This window comes from Taudactylus pleione, unplaced genomic scaffold (assembly GCF_031769625.1).
Source record: "Taudactylus pleione unplaced genomic scaffold, aTauple2 ptg000095l, whole genome shotgun sequence".
Classification (NCBI taxonomy): domain Eukaryota; kingdom Metazoa; phylum Chordata; class Amphibia; order Anura; family Myobatrachidae; genus Taudactylus; species Taudactylus pleione.
In genome coordinates, this window is record NW_028284497.1 from 21,434,508 (window position 1) to 21,456,030 (window position 21,523).

The following is a 21,523-nucleotide window of genomic DNA, read 5'->3' on the forward strand; positions in this document are numbered from 1 at the left end:
AATTAGGGAGGCCCTCTTCTGTTACCATTGCTAGACTTTTTTTTCTAAATGTACACATATTTGATATGTCTGTACTCTAGTTATTTAATGCGTGGGGTAAACCAATAATATTGATCTATTTCTCATGAAAAGAGAATATTTCAGAACTGAGGTCATATTTTTTTTTTACCACTCAACAGAAGAGACCTATCTGACCTGATGATCTCTATTAACGACAAATCCATAAACCTTACCCTTTAAGCTTGATGTCATGGTGTCTTTCTTTACTCTGTACTTTCCTTTGTTCCCCAAATCCTAATCTGTATCCAAATCCTGTTACTTTCAGAAGGGCCGCAACTAGAGGTGTGCAAGCTGTGCCGACACACAAAATGCAGGGCTCTGTGGGCGACACTGTCAGCAGGCACGCATGGAGGGGGGTTCTGAGTACCCAGAAACCCTCCCTGCCCGCCGATCACTTACGCACTACACACTAACAAACGCACCGCCGCCATCTCTGGGCAGTGTGTTTATTTTAGCAGCCAATAGAGTTATACAGACTCTCACTGGCTGCTGCGTCCATGGAGGGAGCCGGCTGGAGCCTTCCAGCTCCCCCCGCAGCTGGTGATGGGAGAGTACCCCCCCAGCCCCATATAAGGGGCTGGGCGGGCACTGCATAGCGGGGACTACTACTGGGGGCACTGTATAGGGGGGACTACTACTGGGGACACTGTATAAGGGGCACTGCATAAGGGAGACCACTACTGGGGGCACTATATAAGGGGCACTACTGGGGGTACTGCATAGGGGGGGACTACTACTGGGGCACTATAGAAGGGGTACTACTGGGGCACTGCAAAGGGGGGACTACTACCAGGGACACTATAGAAGGGGTACTACTGGGGCCACTGCAAAGGGGGGACTACTACCGGGGACACTATAGAAGGGGTACTACTGGGGCCACTGCATAAGGGGGACTACTACTGGGGGTACTGCAAAGGGCGAACCAATACTTAGGGGAGGGGGCTTTAATAAATCATGCTGGTTGTATTTATTTGCATGCTGCATTCATGTTTTTATCGATAGAGGTGTGTGTGTGTGTCTGTGTCAGTCAGTGTGTGTGTGTGTGTGTGTGTACCCCATCATAGGCTGAGTGGTATATTTTACTATAGTGGTCCTAAATCCTGTGTAAGCTGTATCTATATCTATCTATCTATCTATCTATCTATCTATCTATCTATCTATCTATCTAACTGTCTGTCTGTCTATTTGTGGCTACATGTTTTTTCATTGGTTCTTTAACCAAGGATTTGGAAACCCCCCTTTGAAAATCCTGCGTTTGACACTGTTCGGCACGGGCAGAGGGTGATGTTAGGCGGCACCTGTCAAATTTCTGTTTATAATCATTCTCACTTGTAGCTTCCTCTTTCTTTATCCCCAACATCTCATGGCTGCCACTATCGCCTCCCTGGCCGACTCCCCCTCCACCTGGCCACCTACCCAAACACTTACAGTCACATCGTAATTTATTTATCACCTCTAACAAAGCAGTCAGACACCTTACACATAGAGAAATCTGCCCCATAATTCTGCTGGTGAGTCCAGTTGCCGGCACAAGGTACATACACTGATCTCCCCACCGCTGATATTTGTTGTATATACACTACAAATAGCATTGTTAACTTTCTATACGTTCAGTCGGTGATCTACACTGCCTACTCCAGGCTTGTCCCCAGCTGTTCTTCTGATGGACAACCGGCGCTCTGCTACATCTACAGCTGGTGAGTTATATTGCATAATTATTGTGTATCATCACTGCAGACATTCGATTCATGCTGTATTTGGCAGTGACATCTGGATAAACCATGGAACTCACAGTGTCAAATTGGCATTAGGGGCACAGTCCTCCCCTGTGAGGCGGTGGTGGGCGAAGTTCTGCACGAGGTGAAACGGATGATGGATGCTGACAGGGAGAGGATGGACGGCGTCAGTTGGTCCCGGGTTGCGGCGCCATCTGAGGCCCCCTTGATTGGGTGGCGGAAATCTTGTTTCCTGTCAATCCTTGAGGCTTCTGTCTTTTTACTTGGAGGTTTGGAATAAATTATAGAGGAATACTTTACATACTTCTGGATGGCTTTTCTTAGCTTTCCGCTGCTTAAGGGCAAGGTTAGGTTAGGAGTGTGTGTGTGTGGGGGGGGGAGGGGGCGATGGGGGGGTGGGATTGAGTTTTGGGGATAAGGGTGTGGAGATGTAGGGTATAGGGTTTTTTGGGTGGTGGGAAAGTTACAATTTATGATGGGAAGGTTAAGTCTGAAGTGACATGTGTTATCTACAAATAACCATACTGTTTGTGCAATAATTGACAAATGTACATATGTATTATATTTTATTATATGGTTTTATATAATTTTTATGTAATTGTTGTAATTCTGTGTTTTATATACACAGACATCTGGATAAAAGTGGTACAACGGGATTGGTCTCCCTTCATCATTGTACGGGACAAATCAGATATGTCATGCCCCTTCCCCATGAGATCACGCCCCTTTTTCGGGCTTGTATCTTATGTCCCATTTTGAAAAATAAGGGGGCAACCAATGCTCTTTCTGGCTTGGGGAACCCAATAGTCTAGTTATGGTTCTGCATAAGTGTATTAGTTGAAGATGACTAGCTCATTACATAAAATATGTGAATACCGCCCACACCCTATTCTTTCCCTCCATATACTAGTCTACACGATACCCACTCCTCTTCACACGTCAATCAAAACTTACTTTTAGCAGTACATCTAATAGCCTCCAATTTGCGAAAACCAACATTCTTTTTTTTTAAAAGTTTGAATGCCAGCAACGGGTGACATGCACATTGCTGGCGGCTTATCAACTCTGCTTCCAACTCGCCAGTTATTGCAAACCACAGGAAAATCACTGATTTGCAGCAACTTATAACTGGCTGCAAGTTTGTAGGCTATTCCAACCTGTTCCCGTCGCTGGCTTCTGCGCATGTGTGACCTGAAGTCACGCATAGGCAAAGCTGCCAGGAAGTTAGTGAGGAGGCGATGAAGGGATCCGCTCGGATCACTCTTCGCATCCCTGGAACTCTTTCCCATTGGAAGGAGCGAGGCTACGAGAGCAAGCGCCATCTGAAGTTTTCGGAGTTTGTTGAATATCAGGTGGTCCTATTGGACCCCTTATGATGAATGGCCCATGACCTTAAATATACGGAAACTAGCATATCTGAATGGTTAACTGGTTATTTTAGTTGGTCTCTTTAAGGTGCCCACACACATACCGATGTCCTCACGATACGATTTTATGGCCAATTTCATCATGAACTTTCACGGGAGCTCCCTTGCCGTCGTGATCACGATTTGGAGTTAAAATGTCCAATCTAACTAAAGATCCATCTTGCAGCCAATGCATTGTATCCTAGATTGGCTAATCTGCCCTACAGCACGGCAGATCAGAAGATGCGATGTACGACGAGCGGGGACGCGCATCGGCATCTTGCTCGTGAGTATAAACTCATGATTTTTACCTTTTTTACCCGATTCGTCGAAATCGGCCAAATCGTGTAAAATGTCGCTATGTGTGTGGGCACCTTTAGTCTTATTTTGTTACTGCCTTTGTTCCAACAGTGATGTGCATTTCCAAAACAAAGTTTACAATCAATAAGTCAATATGTGCCATTATCTGTCCTACTCTAGCTTACTGTAATGGAATATAGTTTGGATTAGCAAACTCTAGGAGAAACACCTGTGATGTATTGCATGATGAATTAATGTTACTTATCTACTAAGTTACTTGTATGCAGTAATAGACTAAGGAGTCCAGACTGTTAAAGCAATACCTGTATAAATAATGAGATCTCTAGAACCATTTTCCAATGTGTTCATCTATAGCAAGCTGCCTTACCCATAGAGTTCTATATGCTCACAGGTATTTGGATGCCCCCAGGTCTTCAAGCTCCAGACACTAGGGACTTCTTGTCTCTGGTTAAGTGTGGTGAACAACAGTGATGTCCCTCCCTCTGGTGACAACCAGTGCCGGCAGGGGCGGGTAAGCTTGTAGTGCGTGCTACAAAAAGGGGGCATGACCTTGCGGGTAGGGAGCGTGGCCTCTAGTCACTCCGGGGGTCCTGGAGATGCTGACTGCCCCCGGGGACCAGTCTGTTTGCAGTGCCGGCTTCCTCATTGTGTCAGGAACCGAGTGCTGCACGTAATGCTACAGTGCAGCACCCTGCTCCTGTCACTGAGGAGGAGTCTGCAATTTTGTGTCACCTCTCGGCAGGTGACACCAGGGTGTGGCCCCGCAACCCCCTTGTGACACCACTGGTGAAGAGTGAACTTTATACCTAAATATTTGTTCATTTTCAGGCCAAGTACACACCTTCATAGCAATGGTATGCCCTGATTGTAGTGTCCTATTATAACAGGATAATGCGCCCTGCCACACTGCAATTATTATTCAGGAATGAGTTGAGAAACATGACAAAGAGTTCAAGGAGTGGACTTGGCCTACAAATTCCCGAGATCTCAATCCGATTGAGCATCTGTGGAAACATAAGTCCAAGCTATGTAGGCCCCACCTTGCAACTTACAGGACTTAAAGGATCTGCTGCATCTTGGTTTAGAGTCAAATAGGAATTGCTGGGGCCAGAGCATCTAAAAACTGCAGCCGAAGAGATAAACGTAGGCTTCCAAAATGACTTCCAAAGAAGTATATATAATACATGATAATCCTTGAAGCTGACATCTTGGTATAGAGTCAAATAGGAATGGCTTGTGCCATAGCATCTAAAGACTGAAGCCGAGGAGATAAACGTAGGCTTCCCAAATTACTTCCAAAGATGTATATACAATACAAGATAATACAAGATAATCTCTGGCGCTGACTTTAGTGTATGTAAATGTAAATGTGGATAAATAATACCCTGTATGATCAGTACTTTGCTGGTTTGGTTGTTCATTGGACAGACAAAGTCCAGGTCACACCAGTGACATGCGGTGAGGTCATTGGCTGGGGCAGCACACATAGAGATGGGTTGCTGGGATCCTGTCTCACCCCTTACTCACTGTAACTCTCCCCTCACTACGCTAAGCTTCAGTGTCCATTGATTCTCCTGCCTGCATCACTGTGTCTTCTCTTGCTTCTACTGACTGAGCTCCATCTTTAAACACTGCAGTGCACTTCCTGGTCACATGACACATCCAAGGGATCCATCAGTGCTCAAGGCACGCCCCCCATACTCAGAGTCTTGCCTCTATTAGCTCTCTTTCTGCGTAGCTTACTGCCTGTGGTGTGGCTCCACCCAGGGTCGGCAACAGAACTCTCAGGGCCCAGTACACTGATGTCTCACCACCACTCCGGATCCCGCATATCCCTCCCCTGCATGTGTGATATGTGAAGCATGATATTGTTAACTGAAATATATGACAGCATTTAAATAAAGTAAAAATACACTGACTTACCACACCGTCTCTCTGTTACTGATGATGCAGGCTGTAGCTCTTGTCTGCCATTTTTTGCAAGGTCTTCTTAATGGCAGTGCTGTGGATGCCTCAGTGGTAGGAGGGATGATATCTGCAGCCAGCCATCCTCAGCCGTCAGCCCCTCACCACCTTCTTTAAATTCAGCCTCTCATCACCATCCTCATCCCAGAAACCCCCCATCACCTTCCTCTGTCCCCAGACCCCATTACCTTCCTCCATCCCCAGCCCCCATCACCTTCCTCTTCCCCCAGCCCCATCACCTTCCTCTTCCCCCAGCCCAATCACCTTCCTCTGCCCCTTTATCTTTCTCTATCCCCAGCCCACATCACCTTCCTCTGCTCCCAGCCAGTGTCACCTTCTGCCCCAGCCCTTATCACCTTCTTCTGTACCTAGTCAATATCACCTTCTTGTGTACCCAGCCCCTATCATCCTCTTCTGTCCCCAGCCCTTAACACCTTCCTCTGCACCAGCCCCTAACTGCTTCTTATGCCCCTTCATCACCTTCCGTCCCCAGCACCCAGCCCGACACATGAAGTCACGCTGTCAAGTTGCTCACTTGAAAGTCAGGCCCTGCCCAGGCCGCAGCTGAGCCACCTGGAAGAGCCCAGCGCTGCCCGGGTCAGGCTACATGGGAATAGGAGCTGAGGCTGGGCTGTGGCTATGGCGGCCTTGTTTTGTGCCCGTCTGGTCCTCGGGGCCCTCTTGACCTCGGAGCCTGGTACAGGTGTAACCGTAGTCCCCCCTGTCGCCGGGCCTGGCCCCGCCCCCAGATCTGAAAGCAGTGTCTGACTATACAGAGGCAAGGCAGAGCTGGTGCTGCCTCATCTCTCATCTCCCTGCAGTCCCAGAGAGCTACACAAAGCTGGTGAGTGTTATCTATAAAAATTATTACAATGAACAAAGAAGATGTTTATAAGTTATAAATATCTTCTTTGGATTATTTTAATTATTATTATATCAATTCTCAGGAGAATGACAGGGGAGGCTCTGCCTACCCTGTCTGCACGTCCCTGATACCACAGGACGCTTTCACAGGTCTTCTGGAGAAACAGTGTAGTTCAGCTTCTGAAATAAGACTGTATCTATATTAACTTGCACATGATACATTATGTATCTATAGTTACATACAGCTACTGTGTTGAAATTATTGCATTTTTCACAATAACAGATGCATTTTATACTCTCTTATTTATATTGTATTGTGATAAATGTATACATTTTATTAATATTAAATAACTGCTTGAAATTGTGAGTTGGTCTACTAACATTGTATTGTATATAATCTCTAGTGTTGGAGTATATTCTTTCTTTTATCTTTATTACTTTTGGAGTCCATGCCTCGATGGGTCAGAGCTGTTATGGCTGATAGGTGTATATTCCCTATTGTTTTTTTAATAAGTAATCTGTATTATAATAACCATTTAATCCTTCAGTTGCGTGATGGTGATTTCAAAATATCTATATAATATGATAGAAAGCGTGTTTGTCTGTTTGTCCTTTATGCACGGCCAGAGATTTGGACCTAGCTCCACCAAATTTGGCATGGTGGTGTAGTTTTAATAGGGTTAGGTTTTTGCCTAAGTTGGAACTTCGTCAGGACCACACACAGTCACACAATCCCTAAAAACAGGGACACTTAAATCACACAGATTCCATTGCTTGCTCCAGTGGAAATTGGCAGTCTGCCAAAAACCTGTGTGAAAGCTACAAAACTATCCTTTTAACCTCACAGTCTGAGCAAGTGTCAAACTTTATGACTCATGCAAGTTAATTTTAAATCCAGAGGTAGTCCTTTTTAAAGTGATCATATATATTAGCCAACACTCTGTGTTTGCATGCAAGGGCATAACTAGAACTTTGTGGGCCACATAGCAAGATCTTAAAATGCCCCCCCAGATGTAAAAACACACACATACATTTGCCCCCACACAGAACCCATTCATGTTATGCCACACATAGCCCATTAAGGTTATGCCACACAGTAGTACCCATTGTACACATGCAGTAGTAGTGCCCCTTATACATAATGCCACACAATAATGCCCCTTACACTACACAGTTATGCCCTTTACAGATGATCAAATTATGCCACATAGTAGTAATGCCCCATATAACACATTATCCCACACAATAGTAGTGCCCCTTACACATTATGCCACACAGTAATGCCCCTTATAACATTATGCAACACAGTAATGCCCATTACACATTATGCCCCCCCAGCAACACCTCCACGTGTCCCTCCAGCAGCCTCTCGCCTCTTCCTGTGTGTCATCAGTAGCCAGCAGGTGTGGATTTGGTGCCAGGCTGCCAACTAATTACAGCTGGTGCACCAGCAGGCAGCGCAGACATGGACGGACAGAGCTGGTGCAATTTGAATCTGGTGCCGGTTGCGAGCCAAATTGGAGCTCTCAGACCAGCAGCCAATCAGGAGCTGCCAGTCCGCAAGCTCTGATTGCCTTGCTACTGGCTCCGCTGTGTCTCCATATCTGCCTGCCGGTGCGCCAGCTGTAATCAACTGGCGGACCGGCACCAAATAAACATCGCTTACACCCGGGCCCCCCTCGGCGGCCCTGACTGGACTGGCCTACCTTGTGTGAGTGACTGGGTGCAGGGTTAGTGGCTGGTCACAAATGCAACTAGGGCACCATAGCAGCCGTACCCTTTGCACCCACGGTAGTTATACCACTGTTTGCATGCATCTTAGCAAACAGTGGGGTCCTTTTCAGGATCAATGGAATGGGGTTATAGGTGAGTACAATGTAAACAAATAAAGGCTGCAGGTGTGTTCAGGGTCCAGTTTTCAACCCGGGCAATGCTGGGTATCCCAGCTAGCATGGAATAAGTGACAAAGAGCAGTTCAAGGTTCTAGCAACCTCTGTATTCCCTGGTTTCACACCAAACTGTTAAGGAGAAAATGTAGTGGGAAAACAGAGTGGCGCTTAAATTAGATAAATTAAATTGAAAAAGATATAATAAAATTACATACTTTCTTTTAAACTTTTGCATGGTCTTTAGATAAATGTGAGGATGTCTTGGGGTTGGCTGTGTAAATTCAAGGTTGAATATGGGTTTCCAAGCGGTATCTCCTCATATATTCAATGCATGAAATGCAAAATTGGTAATATAATTTACACAGTTTATGAATATAGGGACTGATATAAAGTTGTACACAGGACACACAGCAGCTGCGTCTTTGTCTAAGGTGTCTTGTGTTTTTAGACGCCTCATGTTTGCAGGATTGGTGCTGCGTCCGAGGACGCAGCATCGTATCACTTGTGAGAACACTGGCATCTGAATAACCTTCAGGTTACTCAGAATGGCGATCTCACATCCATAGCCGAGGCCAGTAAATCTGCGCTGGAAGATGCAGCACTAGCCTCAGCCTACCCAAGAAAATGGGCATGACACCCCCATTTTCAGGAGCGCTGTCCGGTGCCACCGGCCTCCTCACACTCAAAAGGGCGCTGCCTGTGGATCAGGCTGTGTCTTAGGGGCCACTATGAGAGCCGATGCAAGACCCATTCCATGCATGCGCATTCACCCCACCATCGGGTTGGCGTACAACTCTGAATCAGGCTCATATACAACAAACAGCAGATAAATAAAAAGTAACAAATACATAAACATTATGGGGTATATAGAGTCCAGACTCCTACCAGAGATTAGAATGAAATAAGCATAGTGGCGTGGTAAAGATGTAGGCCCCAGAAGCCTCTCGTCTTTTTTCTCAACTGGTACTGTGTAACTGGCTCCAAGGTCCCTTTCAGTTCCACCCGCCCTGGTTAATGGTGAATGTTGATCTTCCAGAATGCCATGCAAGGATAACAGGTTTTGGAAGAATATAATGGATTGTGTAAGCACAGAAATGATTGACAAGAATATTTACAAATATTCCTGGAAATTGTCAGCATATGCTGCAATGCAAACTGTGCAAATACACTATTTTCCTTTATGCAAAGTTAGTGATGCAAAAATATTTTGTGACATAAAAGTATATGGATAAATGCATAGAATGAAGACCATCTGGTAAGTCTTGGTTTATTTGCAAAGCTGATGAAAGCCTGGCATCATTTAACTAAGATGTGTGACTCATACTATGCAAATGTGAGGTTAAAAGAATATATTTGCTAGTGGTGCGATAATATCACTTTCTTACATTTGTGTGAAGATGCAGGTAAAAATAGCAGATTACTGAATCAGTCAGATGACTTTGAGAAGCTCAAATTATGTGTATGTTTTTTATTTACATATTTTATAACAAAATGGACAATATTAATATTGTGTACCAGACCGTTAATATATTTATAAACCATAAATGCAGAGCCAGATTATGATAATACTATATATAGGACAGTTTTAAAATTATTTCAACAATATTCTCTTATAGGAATATATTGAAGTATCCTGTGCATAGCTCATAAAAATAATAATAAATTGTCAGAATGATTTTATAGATGCCATTTTTCTTGAGTCTGTATGGCAGCAGTCCATACTTGCCAACTCTCCCTCATTGTCAGGGAGACTCCCTGAAATAGTAGCAATCTCCCTGTCTCCCTGAAGAGTCTAGCAATCTCCCTCATTTCATCCTTACCCCCATTATGAAGCTGTTATATTAAAAAATAGAGATATATACATTCCAATGGGATCATTAGTGTCATTTCCTTGCATTGGTTATTATAAGGCACAATGATCCCTATGAATTTCTGAAAAGTATCAGTGTGTTTTCATCACCATACAGATCTTACTAACTGCTTCTGGGCTGGTTTACATTTGGATGTAAGTCATGTTTAGGACACGCCTCTCAGATTTATCAGGACACGCCCACTGTAACACGCGCTCATAGGTGCTGCTTTCACAATCTCCCTGAAATGCTTTTTCAAACGTAGGTAAGTATGCAGCAGTCTTATAACAAATAATAAAAAATTTAAATAGAAACTACATATATACACCAGATTACACAGAAAATTTTAATAAACTCCCTTACAATATATATTAAAAAACAAATATATTCCACAATAATAATTTATAATGTTAAAATATCTTTTAACTTATGAGGTAAGTATCAACTAACATCAGAAGACAAGTACTTATATAGATGTTTACATTTCAAAATACCCAATATAAAATTTGTAAACAATTCACTAGTTGTAGAAAATGGACAATATTACATGTCTCTTTTAATCCTGGAGAGATCAGAGTATTTAAAATCTAGATCCATTATGAGTCTCATTTAGCAAGTAGTCTATCTTCCTCTCTTTCATCTATTAGGACATTTTCAGTGCCCTTAAATGAAAAATTCTTATAGTTTTGACATTCCCTAAAATGTCAGTGGACACTGATTAAGATTTAATTTTTTTATATTTCACGTGTTCCAAGATGCAGAATTTTACTTGACACTTGTCTTCCCTACATACTTCTTGCCACAACCACATGCTATCATGCATATAACAAATTTAGCTTGCCAGTAATCATACAGTGTATTTACCTTTCTTTTATTTTCAGTCTGAGAATTGGAATGTTTCTTGATGACAATACAAACAAATACAATATTGATATAATCGATTTTATTTGTTTATCCTTGTATTATAACTAACAACAAATGCAATATATTTATTTTTATTTTAATATTCTCTTTGTATATCAAGACATTGCCATGGTCAAAATTACTTGCTCTTATTTTTCTCTCTTTTATTACTCTATATGGGTATCTCCTCTCCTGGAAACTGGATCAATAGAACTAACCGTGTTTGGCAAATTTCTCAAGTGTAGAATAATGTCTCCTTACCCTCATCATTTAGTAGAAGGGAATATTTATATCCAAGACTCTAAGTGACAGCTTCCGTAATGGATATAGCTATTGCTGTATACTTTTTTTTTTAACATGTATACATTTTTATTTTATCTCATGCTACCCAGTCTGAAGTATCTAGAATAAGATCCAAAAATGAATGGGGTTGGAAGTTTGAGGTAAACTATAAATTACATTTATTACTGCACTTAGAGACTAAAAAAAAATAAAATCTTCTTTAGATCCCTCCCATATTATAATTACATTACTGACAAATATCTTAAATAATTTTGTTATTTATAAAAGGATTATTATTAAAAATATATTTTTACTTCCCATACCCCTCCATACAAGTGACCTAGACACGGAGCAAAGTGGGTCCCCATAGCAGTCCTATATTTCTGGTTAAAATACATGCCTTGGAACTCAAAATTTATTATTTTTCAGAATAAACCTCATACATGTTAAAATAAATAATTTTCGATTACTATCTAATTCTGGGTCATTTTCCAACTATATTTCTACTGTTTTGATGTCCTTATCATGTGGAATGCTTGTATATAGCAATTCTGCATCAACCAAAAACCAATTATATATCTCATCCCATTCAAAATACTATATTCAAATGTTTTCAAGTTTCAGTAGAATCTTTTATATATAATCTCAGATCTTTTACACATATTTTTTTATATTTATTATCAGACACGGATAACCTGGACCCGATCCCCAATATGATTGTGTGGCCTGAGGGGTTGTCTAGGCTTTTATGGGTAGAAAATAAAGGTAGCCATCTTAGGGGAATAATTTTTTAAATATTCATATTCTTCTTTATTTTTAACACCATCCTTTAATCCTTGTATTAATAGTTTATTCATATCTAATCTACTTTTGATGTTTGATGATTACTTAACATGGTGTAAGTTCTTTCATCATATAAAAGTTGCCATGCTTATCCAAGAAACTTATCTCTATCCATAATTGTTGCTCCCCACTAGCATGATCTGAAAAAAAGAGCTGCAGAGGTGATGGATGACGCGCTGATAACTTTATATATATATATTATATATATATATATATATATATATAAAACAAATTAGATAAAAAAGCAAAAACAGACACAGAATGGTCCACACTCAGGGGAGCTTAGATGTATACAAGAGTATTTAAAATAGATAAGGCAATTATACCTTAAATAATCCTTAAAATTGCAGTTTTAGACACTGTAGTCCTGGCTGTAATTTAGAGCACCAATGAGACTTGATACAACTATCCAAAGGGGATGTAGTCAAAAGTTCGGCAATGACAATGTCCACAATCATAACTTGACAGTTATGATGTTTATATTGTAAACGTGTGGACATGCTCACAACGTTGACATATGAATGTTGACATTGTCAGAATGTCAACATTAGGGTTAGGCTGCGGGCAGGCGGGTTTATTTATTTATTACCTGTTATTTATATAGCACACACATATTCCGCCACGCTTTACAGAGAATATTTGGCCATTCACATCAGTCCCTGCCTCAGTGGAGCTTAAAATGTATAGTCTCTACCACATAGTCACACACTTACACACTAGGGTTCATTTCTGTTGGGAGCCAATTAACCTACCAGTATGTTTTTGGAGTGTGGGAGCACCCGGAGGATTAATCTGCAGTGGGAGGTTAGGCTGCAGATAGGGGGGGAGGTTAGGGTTAGGCTGCAGGGGGAGGTAGAGTTAGGCTGTGGGGAAAGGGAGGGTTAGGGTTAGGCACTAAAGGGAGGTTTGGTGTTAGGGATAGCAGAATTATACTTACACGAACACCAGAGGACTGCCGGGACCTGAAGGCCATATGGTGCAGCAAGTCACCGCTGGGCCACCAGGAACGATATGTTGACATTTCACCACTGTTTACATGATGAATGTTGACATGATCGATGTAATTTTAACTGTGCTATCATTCTCATGTTGACATGATGAATGTCAACAATATGAATGTCGACATATCATACCACACCCCATCCAATGCTGTTTTTCTGGTAGCCTCCTTTTTAGCGTTTATAACTTTTATAGTGACTTATATAGTGTTTGAAGTTTGATGATTTCAGTCTAAGGGCCTGATTCAGAGATTAACGCTAATGCAATCGCAACTGCAATCTCTTACAGTTCACAAGTGCAAGGGACGTCTGAGTGATAAGCATAGGGACACTCACTGCTGCCTTCTTGTAGCCGTCCGACGACGTACGACAGCATAAACATCAGGAACATCGACGCAGATCGAGCAGCTACGCAGGTTTTGAGTCAAGTCTGACCTGTCTCAAACACAGCGGCAATGACTAATTTATGCATACCCATGTAATGGAGCTTAAATGGTCAGACATGCCTGTGTTTGCATAAACACTCCCTGTTACCTCTCCCAAACGCTGACTACCTGCAACCTAATTTGCCAGTGAATCCCCTGTATAAGCATATTCACAAGCCAATTGCTGTGCATGCGCAGTACGGCTTTCACGCATGCACAATGGCTAAAAATAGCTCACTCTGCGTAAATATCGGCATTGCGTAAATCTCTGAATCAGGCCCTAGGTTTTGTAGCATGACTGGTATTAATACATTTTACTTTGCATTGTGATCAGTTTAGTTTGCTTCTGATTTTCCAGCCAGCAAATAAAATCCTCTCTAGCATCCTGGGAAAGAGCAACCTCCAGTTTGCAGGAATGTGTATAACGCTGAACATATCTACTACCAGCCTAAACATGATGACACCAGATTCAAAACAGGTATGATCATGTTACCATGTTTTGCTACTCTACTTTATGTTAAACCTATGGAAAATGACAATGAGGATACTTGGTAAATGTATAACTTCTTATCCACAATAATATTGTATGACCTTTAAATAAGCATAATCAGAGGAGGGAGACTTATGCATGATCTACACATTAACTAAAACACACAATTAATATATAAAAACATTCTATGGTTCTATGGTATTTACAAATAATACACTTAATAGCATACGTGGGATCAAAAGAATGTATTCAAATTGGTGGGTTTATTTTTTTACACAGAACTTTTATTTTTATATTTGTGAATGCTACTTGAAAGTTATATATCTAGCATGTCTGCTTTCAATACATGAAATGATCATGTAGGCCAGGGATGTAGAACCTCAGACCCAGGGATGTATAAGACCCCCGGGATCATTCGGTCTGGTTCTCAGAGCTTTTTTCTGCTAGCCTCATTTGGCTAGCAGGGTTCCTATAATAGCACCCTGCAGCCAAAATCTATGCAGCAGTGTCCTTAGGACGCTTCAGACAGTCACACCGTTGCCCGTATAACTCCCGGAGCATCCTCATTGCTGTAATCACCGGCGATTGTGGCCCCTCCCCTGTGTGACATCACACGGAAGGGATGTGGCCTACACCAGGCCCGCGAATAATGTTATATATATCAAAATGGCCCTCGGCAGAAAAAAGGTTCCCCCACTCCTGATGTAGGCGGTGATCTCTATCTTGCGTCATATCTGGTTCCCAGTAAAACTTCAATGACCAATGACTCATTGGTATCTCTCTCCAATTCCCAAAGTTCTGGAGCAGCAACTACCGTACATTGCAATCTGATCTTTACTTAAATATTCTTCTGTCTGATACAGGTTGAGTCTCCCATATCCAAATATTCCGAAATACGGAATATTCCGAATTACGGAATAATTTTGGCATGACTGAGATAATAAAACCTTTGATTTTTGATGGTTCAATGTACACAAACTTTAAGGCACAAATTATTAAAAATATGGTATAAAATTACCTCCAGGCTGTGTGTATAGGGTGTAAATGAAACATAAATTTATTTAATGTATGTACACAAACTTTGCTTGAGCCACAAAATTATTGAAAATATTGTATAAAATGACCTGCAGGCTGTGTGTATAAGGTGCATATAACACATATATGCATTCTGTGTGTATATTGGGGTTCCATTCCCAAGATATTTCATTATGATATGCTATTATTCCAAAATACGGAATATTCCGTTATCCAAAATACCCCTGGTCCCAAGCATTTTGGATATGGGAGACTCAACCTGTATAGTATATGTCAGGCAAATAAACTGTCCTGTCCTACTTTACCTATAACGGACAAGGTAGAGGTGAGCTGCTGAGTACCGCTTTCCTGGCTTTTTTTAGGGCATATCTCTAGAGGTGACATTGGGCTTCAGAAGCAAGTAACATGCTCAATCGTGACCAAGTCACACCCACATTATGGCCCCCTTTATGGTATGTGGACTGATTATCAAGAAGCAGATTTTTAGAGGTATGTTTTAATTATGTTTCCAATATTTTTTTTTCCCGTTTATGGTGGCAACACCTAAGTTGTCTACCTTTTGGCAATTCCGCTTATTGACATAAATAAACCCTGTTGACTTCAGAAGTGTCCATATTTTGGAGTTATATTATAGCTCAATAAGGATAAACTCTCTGACTCCAACGTTTCAAATCTATTACAGCCTTTACTGTGCTTTATTTACTAACTAAGGGCCTGATTCAGTGATGGGCGGATTTGCAGAGCTGCACACAATGCAATTGCAGTGCTGGGCCGACATTGCAGGCTGGGTTCAGTATTGTAACCATCGTGACCGATGACCGAGATGATTGCTCCTTTGGTCAGACTGTGGGAGCTGAAGCTTTCCGCAGCCTAGCCGGGTGCTGGTCATGTAAGAGTCCAGGAATCTGGATCCTGGGCTCGTCCCTGCCGGAAAATGGGAAAGACAAGCCCCTCTTTCTGGGAATGGTGAATTTTCATTGAATGGTTAGAGTGCAGTCACTCGCTTAGAAGGCAAGGTCCATGTTTGTCGCTACTCATTGGCACTGTTTAATCATCTTGCACCCAATGTTGCAGCCTTTGCTTAAGGGACTGGTGTCTTACCAGGTGACAATGCCCCTATCCACAGAGAACATGTAAAGTTATCCATATGTCACAGCCTTCTCAGACACTAAATCTGAATTTAATCACACCTAAATAGGTTATTCTGGAACAATAAGACTATGTTACCCACCAGTTTGGAGACTTTCTTGTGTAAGATTGGTGCTGCATCCTTCCAGCATAATTCCAGGCAGTGGTAGATTTAGTGCCACCATAGTGGCCCAGCTCCTTATTAAGTGGTGAATTTTGGTATTTCCATTTTTATCCACTATCTGTATTTACCATTTCTAATCTAAATTTACTTATGATCAGTTTTGCTTTCACATACTCTATGGACTATCTTAATCTTTTGTTTTACTCTAAAAATGAGCATTGACTTTGACCATTTTATCATAAAAAAAATAATCATTCCATGTGACTCATGTTACATTTCATGTTAATTTTTAGTTTAAATGCACCATACCCAAAAATGAATATGAAATTCAACATTTTAAAAATATGTCATTGTTATACTTATAAGACCCTAATTGACACACAACCAAAAAACCTGAATGTTAACCAAACTATACTTTAATTTTGACAGGTGACTCATGTTACATACGAATGTGACTCAAGTTACATTTATGTCACCAGTCAAAAGGCTCTGATAAAATTACACTAACCTATAAAATCCACATGAGTTAATCAATGTAGACCTGTTTATCTTCCTGATTAGCTGTGAAGATGTATAAAATATTTAATCTGGTGATGATGGTCATTTACAGTTGCTGCCAGCTTGCTCCATTGTGCTCACTAAGTATTCACCTTCTCTGATGTCCTTGATCTCACCTGGGTAACTCTTTCCATCATATTCAACATAGAACCAGTCACCAATGTTAACTACATCATCTGAAGTGACGGTGACAGTTACATTAAGTTCATCAGTAGAAAGAAATAAAGTTGAAAATGTCTTGGCAGTTGGCATTTGCTGTGATTCAATATAATTTTAACCCATAACATATGATTGCTGACAATTGGCAAAACAAGTTACAATATTAAATTTTTTTTAGATTTTCATAGTTCTTTCAATTACTTGAATTACTTTGAAAAACAAATGAACAAAAATTTGTCATTTTAAAATAGTGCAGCTAATTTCTTCAAAAATGTACATGTTTCTACATCAACAAAAAAAATATAAAATTGTTAGCACACTTATACTTTTTGGAATTTTAAATGTGGTTCTACAGTGGTAAAAGGTTTTAAGTTTGATGTGATGTTTATACTTTGTATAGTGCACTGTAAAATATAGCACAAAGGTAGCATGAAATTAACAAAAAAGTCACCAAATCTTGCAGAATACAGGTACAAGAAATCACAAATAATAAGGTAATATTTTCTTTCGCCAATCTTGTTCCAGAAATAATGGTTCATAATTAATGGGTCCAAAATATTATATTATAATTATAAATATTAATATACCTGTATAATATATGAAAATAATGAATAATATATTTAAATAATATAATTATTATAAATAATATAATTATAATAAAATAAATATATATAATCTATAATATAGATAATTTTATAATCATTATTATATTAATAAAATATATTTGAAAAAGACACCATAGTGTCGAAACTTAACGGAGGAGTGAGTAGGGGATTGTTTACCTTCCAGATACCAATAACAGTCCAGAACATTTCCAGTTGCAGAATACCCATATCCATCTCTGTTGCTGGTTCCAGTTATGTCAGATTCTGTTATTAATTTATTACCAGTTATTTATATAGCGCACACATATTCCGCAGCTCTTTACTGTCCAAAGAATATTTGTCCATTCACATCAGTCCCTGCCCCAATGGAGCTTACAATCTACATATCTATCACATGCACACACGCATACACACTAGGGTTAATTTTTTTGGGGGAGCCAATTAACCTACCAATTTTTGTTTAACATCTATCTGATACGGAGGTTTAATACTCCTTTTTTACTGTATGTTTTTATTAAATTGTATTTCATTTTGGATAATCTACACTATGAGAAAGCTCTTTTTCTATATGAGTTTCCTGTGAACGGTGGTATCCGATGGATTAAAGAAACCTTTGTATGCCTGCAACAGCTGTTGACATGTAAACTATAGTGTGAGCATCTGCCATAATCTCATATATAGGTGGTGTGTTTTTGTCATCTCTGGGGAATTCTTATTTCAATATATGGTTAAAGAAACCTTTATGGGAATATTCCACACTGACCTTATGTAAGCACTTATTTGAGCATCTGCTCATTTTCATATTTTCCACAGTGGTGGTTTTTTGGGAGGTGGGGTGTTATTCTATAACATCTCTGGGTGACCATATCTGATCTCCCTTTTTTCCTGCTGTACCTCTGTGGGACCTCCACCAATTCCATTTTCTACATGAGGTGTGAAGGAGGATGAAATATTGTTCCTAACTAATTTTATTTTATTTTACATTATTTTTGCATAATACCTCTACTGAGGACTACATTTGAATTTATTTTGGACACATTAATTACAGACCATTATTTCTGGAACAAGATTGCCGCAATGAAAACATTACCTTATTGTTTGTGACTTTATATAGTGCACCTCTTAAGATTTTGCCTCTCCGCACACTTATTGGTTGTCTTCTGAGAATGCAGAGAAGGGGCGCAAATTAATTTTCACTAAGTGAACTATTTTGATGCATCAGTATAAAAGCAGCTTTTTAAGCTGTGAATTGAGAGTACTTCATAAACAACCTTCACTGTGTTAGGTGCATTAGGACTTGTCAGTATTAAACAACTCATAACATTAATTCTATATGTAACTTTTTTTTTAATCCAAATTCAGATCATAGCAAATCATCATATGCAGTCAATTTCATTTGCATCTGGTGGTGACCCGGTAGGTACTTAGATATTTTTTAATCTCAATTTATGACAAATCGTTATATTTACTTGCAGGGTATGTATGATATGTCACTTGGCCTGTCATTTACTTTTTTTAGTTAATATATTATATTAATATGTTCAAATTCATCATAGCAGCCACAGCTTTGCCTACATTGTGATTACAGATGGTGAGTTGACTGGATTCTGTAGCATAATGGTACGTACACATGGCACGATTAGTCAGCGATAACGATATCACTGACTGATCGCCCTGCACCTTCCCAGTGTGCTGCATGATCGTTATCGTTCATCCAGCACACCACCAACCCACCAACAACGATCGCAGGTTCCTATGGACGATATCGTTATCGTCCATACATGCCCGCGCATTGCTTGTCGATTGTGGGTTGAAAGGCACCAAAAAATGAACGATCTGATCGATAATGATATGAACGATATCGTTATTGTTCATATCGTGCATTTTTATCGTACCGTGTGTACGCACCATACTCAAAAGTTACTACTAGAAGTGAAAAGTCCCATAGTTTTCTGGGATGCTACATTTAGTGATTAATGAAACAAAGAATGATTGCTGATGAATGTATTAGGTGCAGTTATTATTGTAAAAAAAGTTAGCTCTACATATATGTTTATTGTTATGTTGCAAGAAAATGATGGCTAAGTAATGCAGAGCATTAGGGGTTAGTGCTGTAGAGCATCAAGGGGAAGGACAATATATGAATACAGGCATTATTTATTTAACATTATGGACAGCCTGTAGTACTTTTGGCCCCAAATTGAGTTTCATTCTTCGTTCTTATAGAAAGACGATTGGGAGTGAAAAAAGAATTTTAAAATGATCAATTTACAGCCTTGAAAATGTAATTGCCTATCAAACACAAATAACTGGTCACTCCTTTTGCACTCTGCACATTCCTCCCTGCAGGTAAGAGCTGGTCTTGAGAAGAATATACTATAGATATTGCTTCAGTAATCCAGATGCTCAAAATTGACAAGGAATCTGCCAATCCACCACTTACGCCCCCCAGCCTCCAAATTGAGTCAATTGTTCTGATTTAGATTAAAAGTAATCTTTTAACATTTAAACAAGATGCAAGATCGTTTTTTAGGTCTGTATAGCTTACTAGCTTAATACGTTCTTCATTAACATGACATTTTGGAATTATTTATGGCATTATTCTTAGAACCAGTGACAGAACTATAACTACATCATGGGGTGCAGCTGCTATGGAGCCAGTGACTGGTTAGCCTCCCAGGCAGAGCCGTAACTAGACTTTTTGGTGCCCTGTGCCAGAAAGAGCATTGGCGCCCCCAAAAAAGGGCCATGGCTTCATGGGGAAGGGCCAGGAAAGAGATAGGGGAGGCCAGGAGATGCTGGGGATGAAATAAGAGGAAGCTACAAGCATGAATGATAATAAACAGAAATTTGACAGGCCCAAACAGCGCCCCCTGACCTGTGGTGCCCTGTGCGATGGCATCGGCCGCACTACCCTAGCTACGGCCCTGCTCCCAGGGCCCCACATTTGCGCTCAGAAGGGCACAGCTGGGGCCACCTCCTAGAATGAGCTGGTCTGGTGCATGTGCAGGGGATCCTCCATGTATGTGGCAGACTCACACATGCTCAGAAGAGATGTCCAATTTGCTCCTCTGAGAGCAGATGTGTTCCCGGGAAGATTGGAGGCTGGTGCTGCATGGTCAGGCAGTGTTACACCTCTGTTTAGAACTATGTATTTAGTGTAAGGACAGCTGCTATAGTTTGCAGCTTACTTACCCTCTGGGCAGTATTGAGCTCCATTAGCAAATTAATCTTCAATGATAGCTCTCAAATTCCTGCTTCCAATAAATGCGCATAAGGAGTAATCTTATGACTAATGGATACAAAGCCCCTAGTACCGGGTGAAAGGACTAAAATCTGACACTTCAAAGTCCATCATTTGAAATGTTTTTTGTAGAGTGACAAGGAGAAAATACAAAATGGCCGACACTGAAGGAGATAAAGCCATTGAGGTTAAATCTTTTTTCGTTCTTAGAAGAGTTTGCACTATGCCCTTTGAGGATCTTGGTCTGATAAATTGCTCCGCTCAATTTCCATGCTCTAAATTCATAACTTGAAGATTAGGGTGTATTTTTGTTCTTGCTTGTCTATCACTCTGTGCTTCTACAAAGGAAAAAACAGCTTTTGAGGCCTTAATGGGCAGATCACAATCACTTTCACTTTCTACCCTAAAATGAGCAGCTGAGTTATAGGAATGATGTAGCAAATCTGGAAGGTTTATTTATTAGTCATGGTACCTGTCCCCATTACCTTCATGTATTAAATCACTAAATATGTTCACTTTGCAATTTTTGGGTGGTTCTATTAAATTCACAGTTGTCAGACCCCGACTAGATACCTGAAGTCAGGGCCGAATTATACTGGGGAGGAAGGGAGGGTCGCACAGGGGCCCTCACACTGCAC

General features: G+C 40.6%; 1 protein-coding gene across 1 annotated transcript in view; it reads left to right on the top strand.

The window, feature by feature from the left end:
• SHC3 (SHC adaptor protein 3) overlaps window positions 1-21,523 on the top strand; it is a 206,523-nt gene that overhangs the window by 159,458 nt on the left and 25,542 nt on the right. The window contains exons 5-6 of the mRNA XM_088470053.1: window positions 13,901-14,020; window positions 19,004-19,057. Coding sequence (XP_088326179.1) covers window positions 13,901-14,020; window positions 19,004-19,057 — 174 coding nt within the window. The remainder of the gene's footprint in view (window positions 1-13,900; window positions 14,021-19,003; window positions 19,058-21,523) is intronic.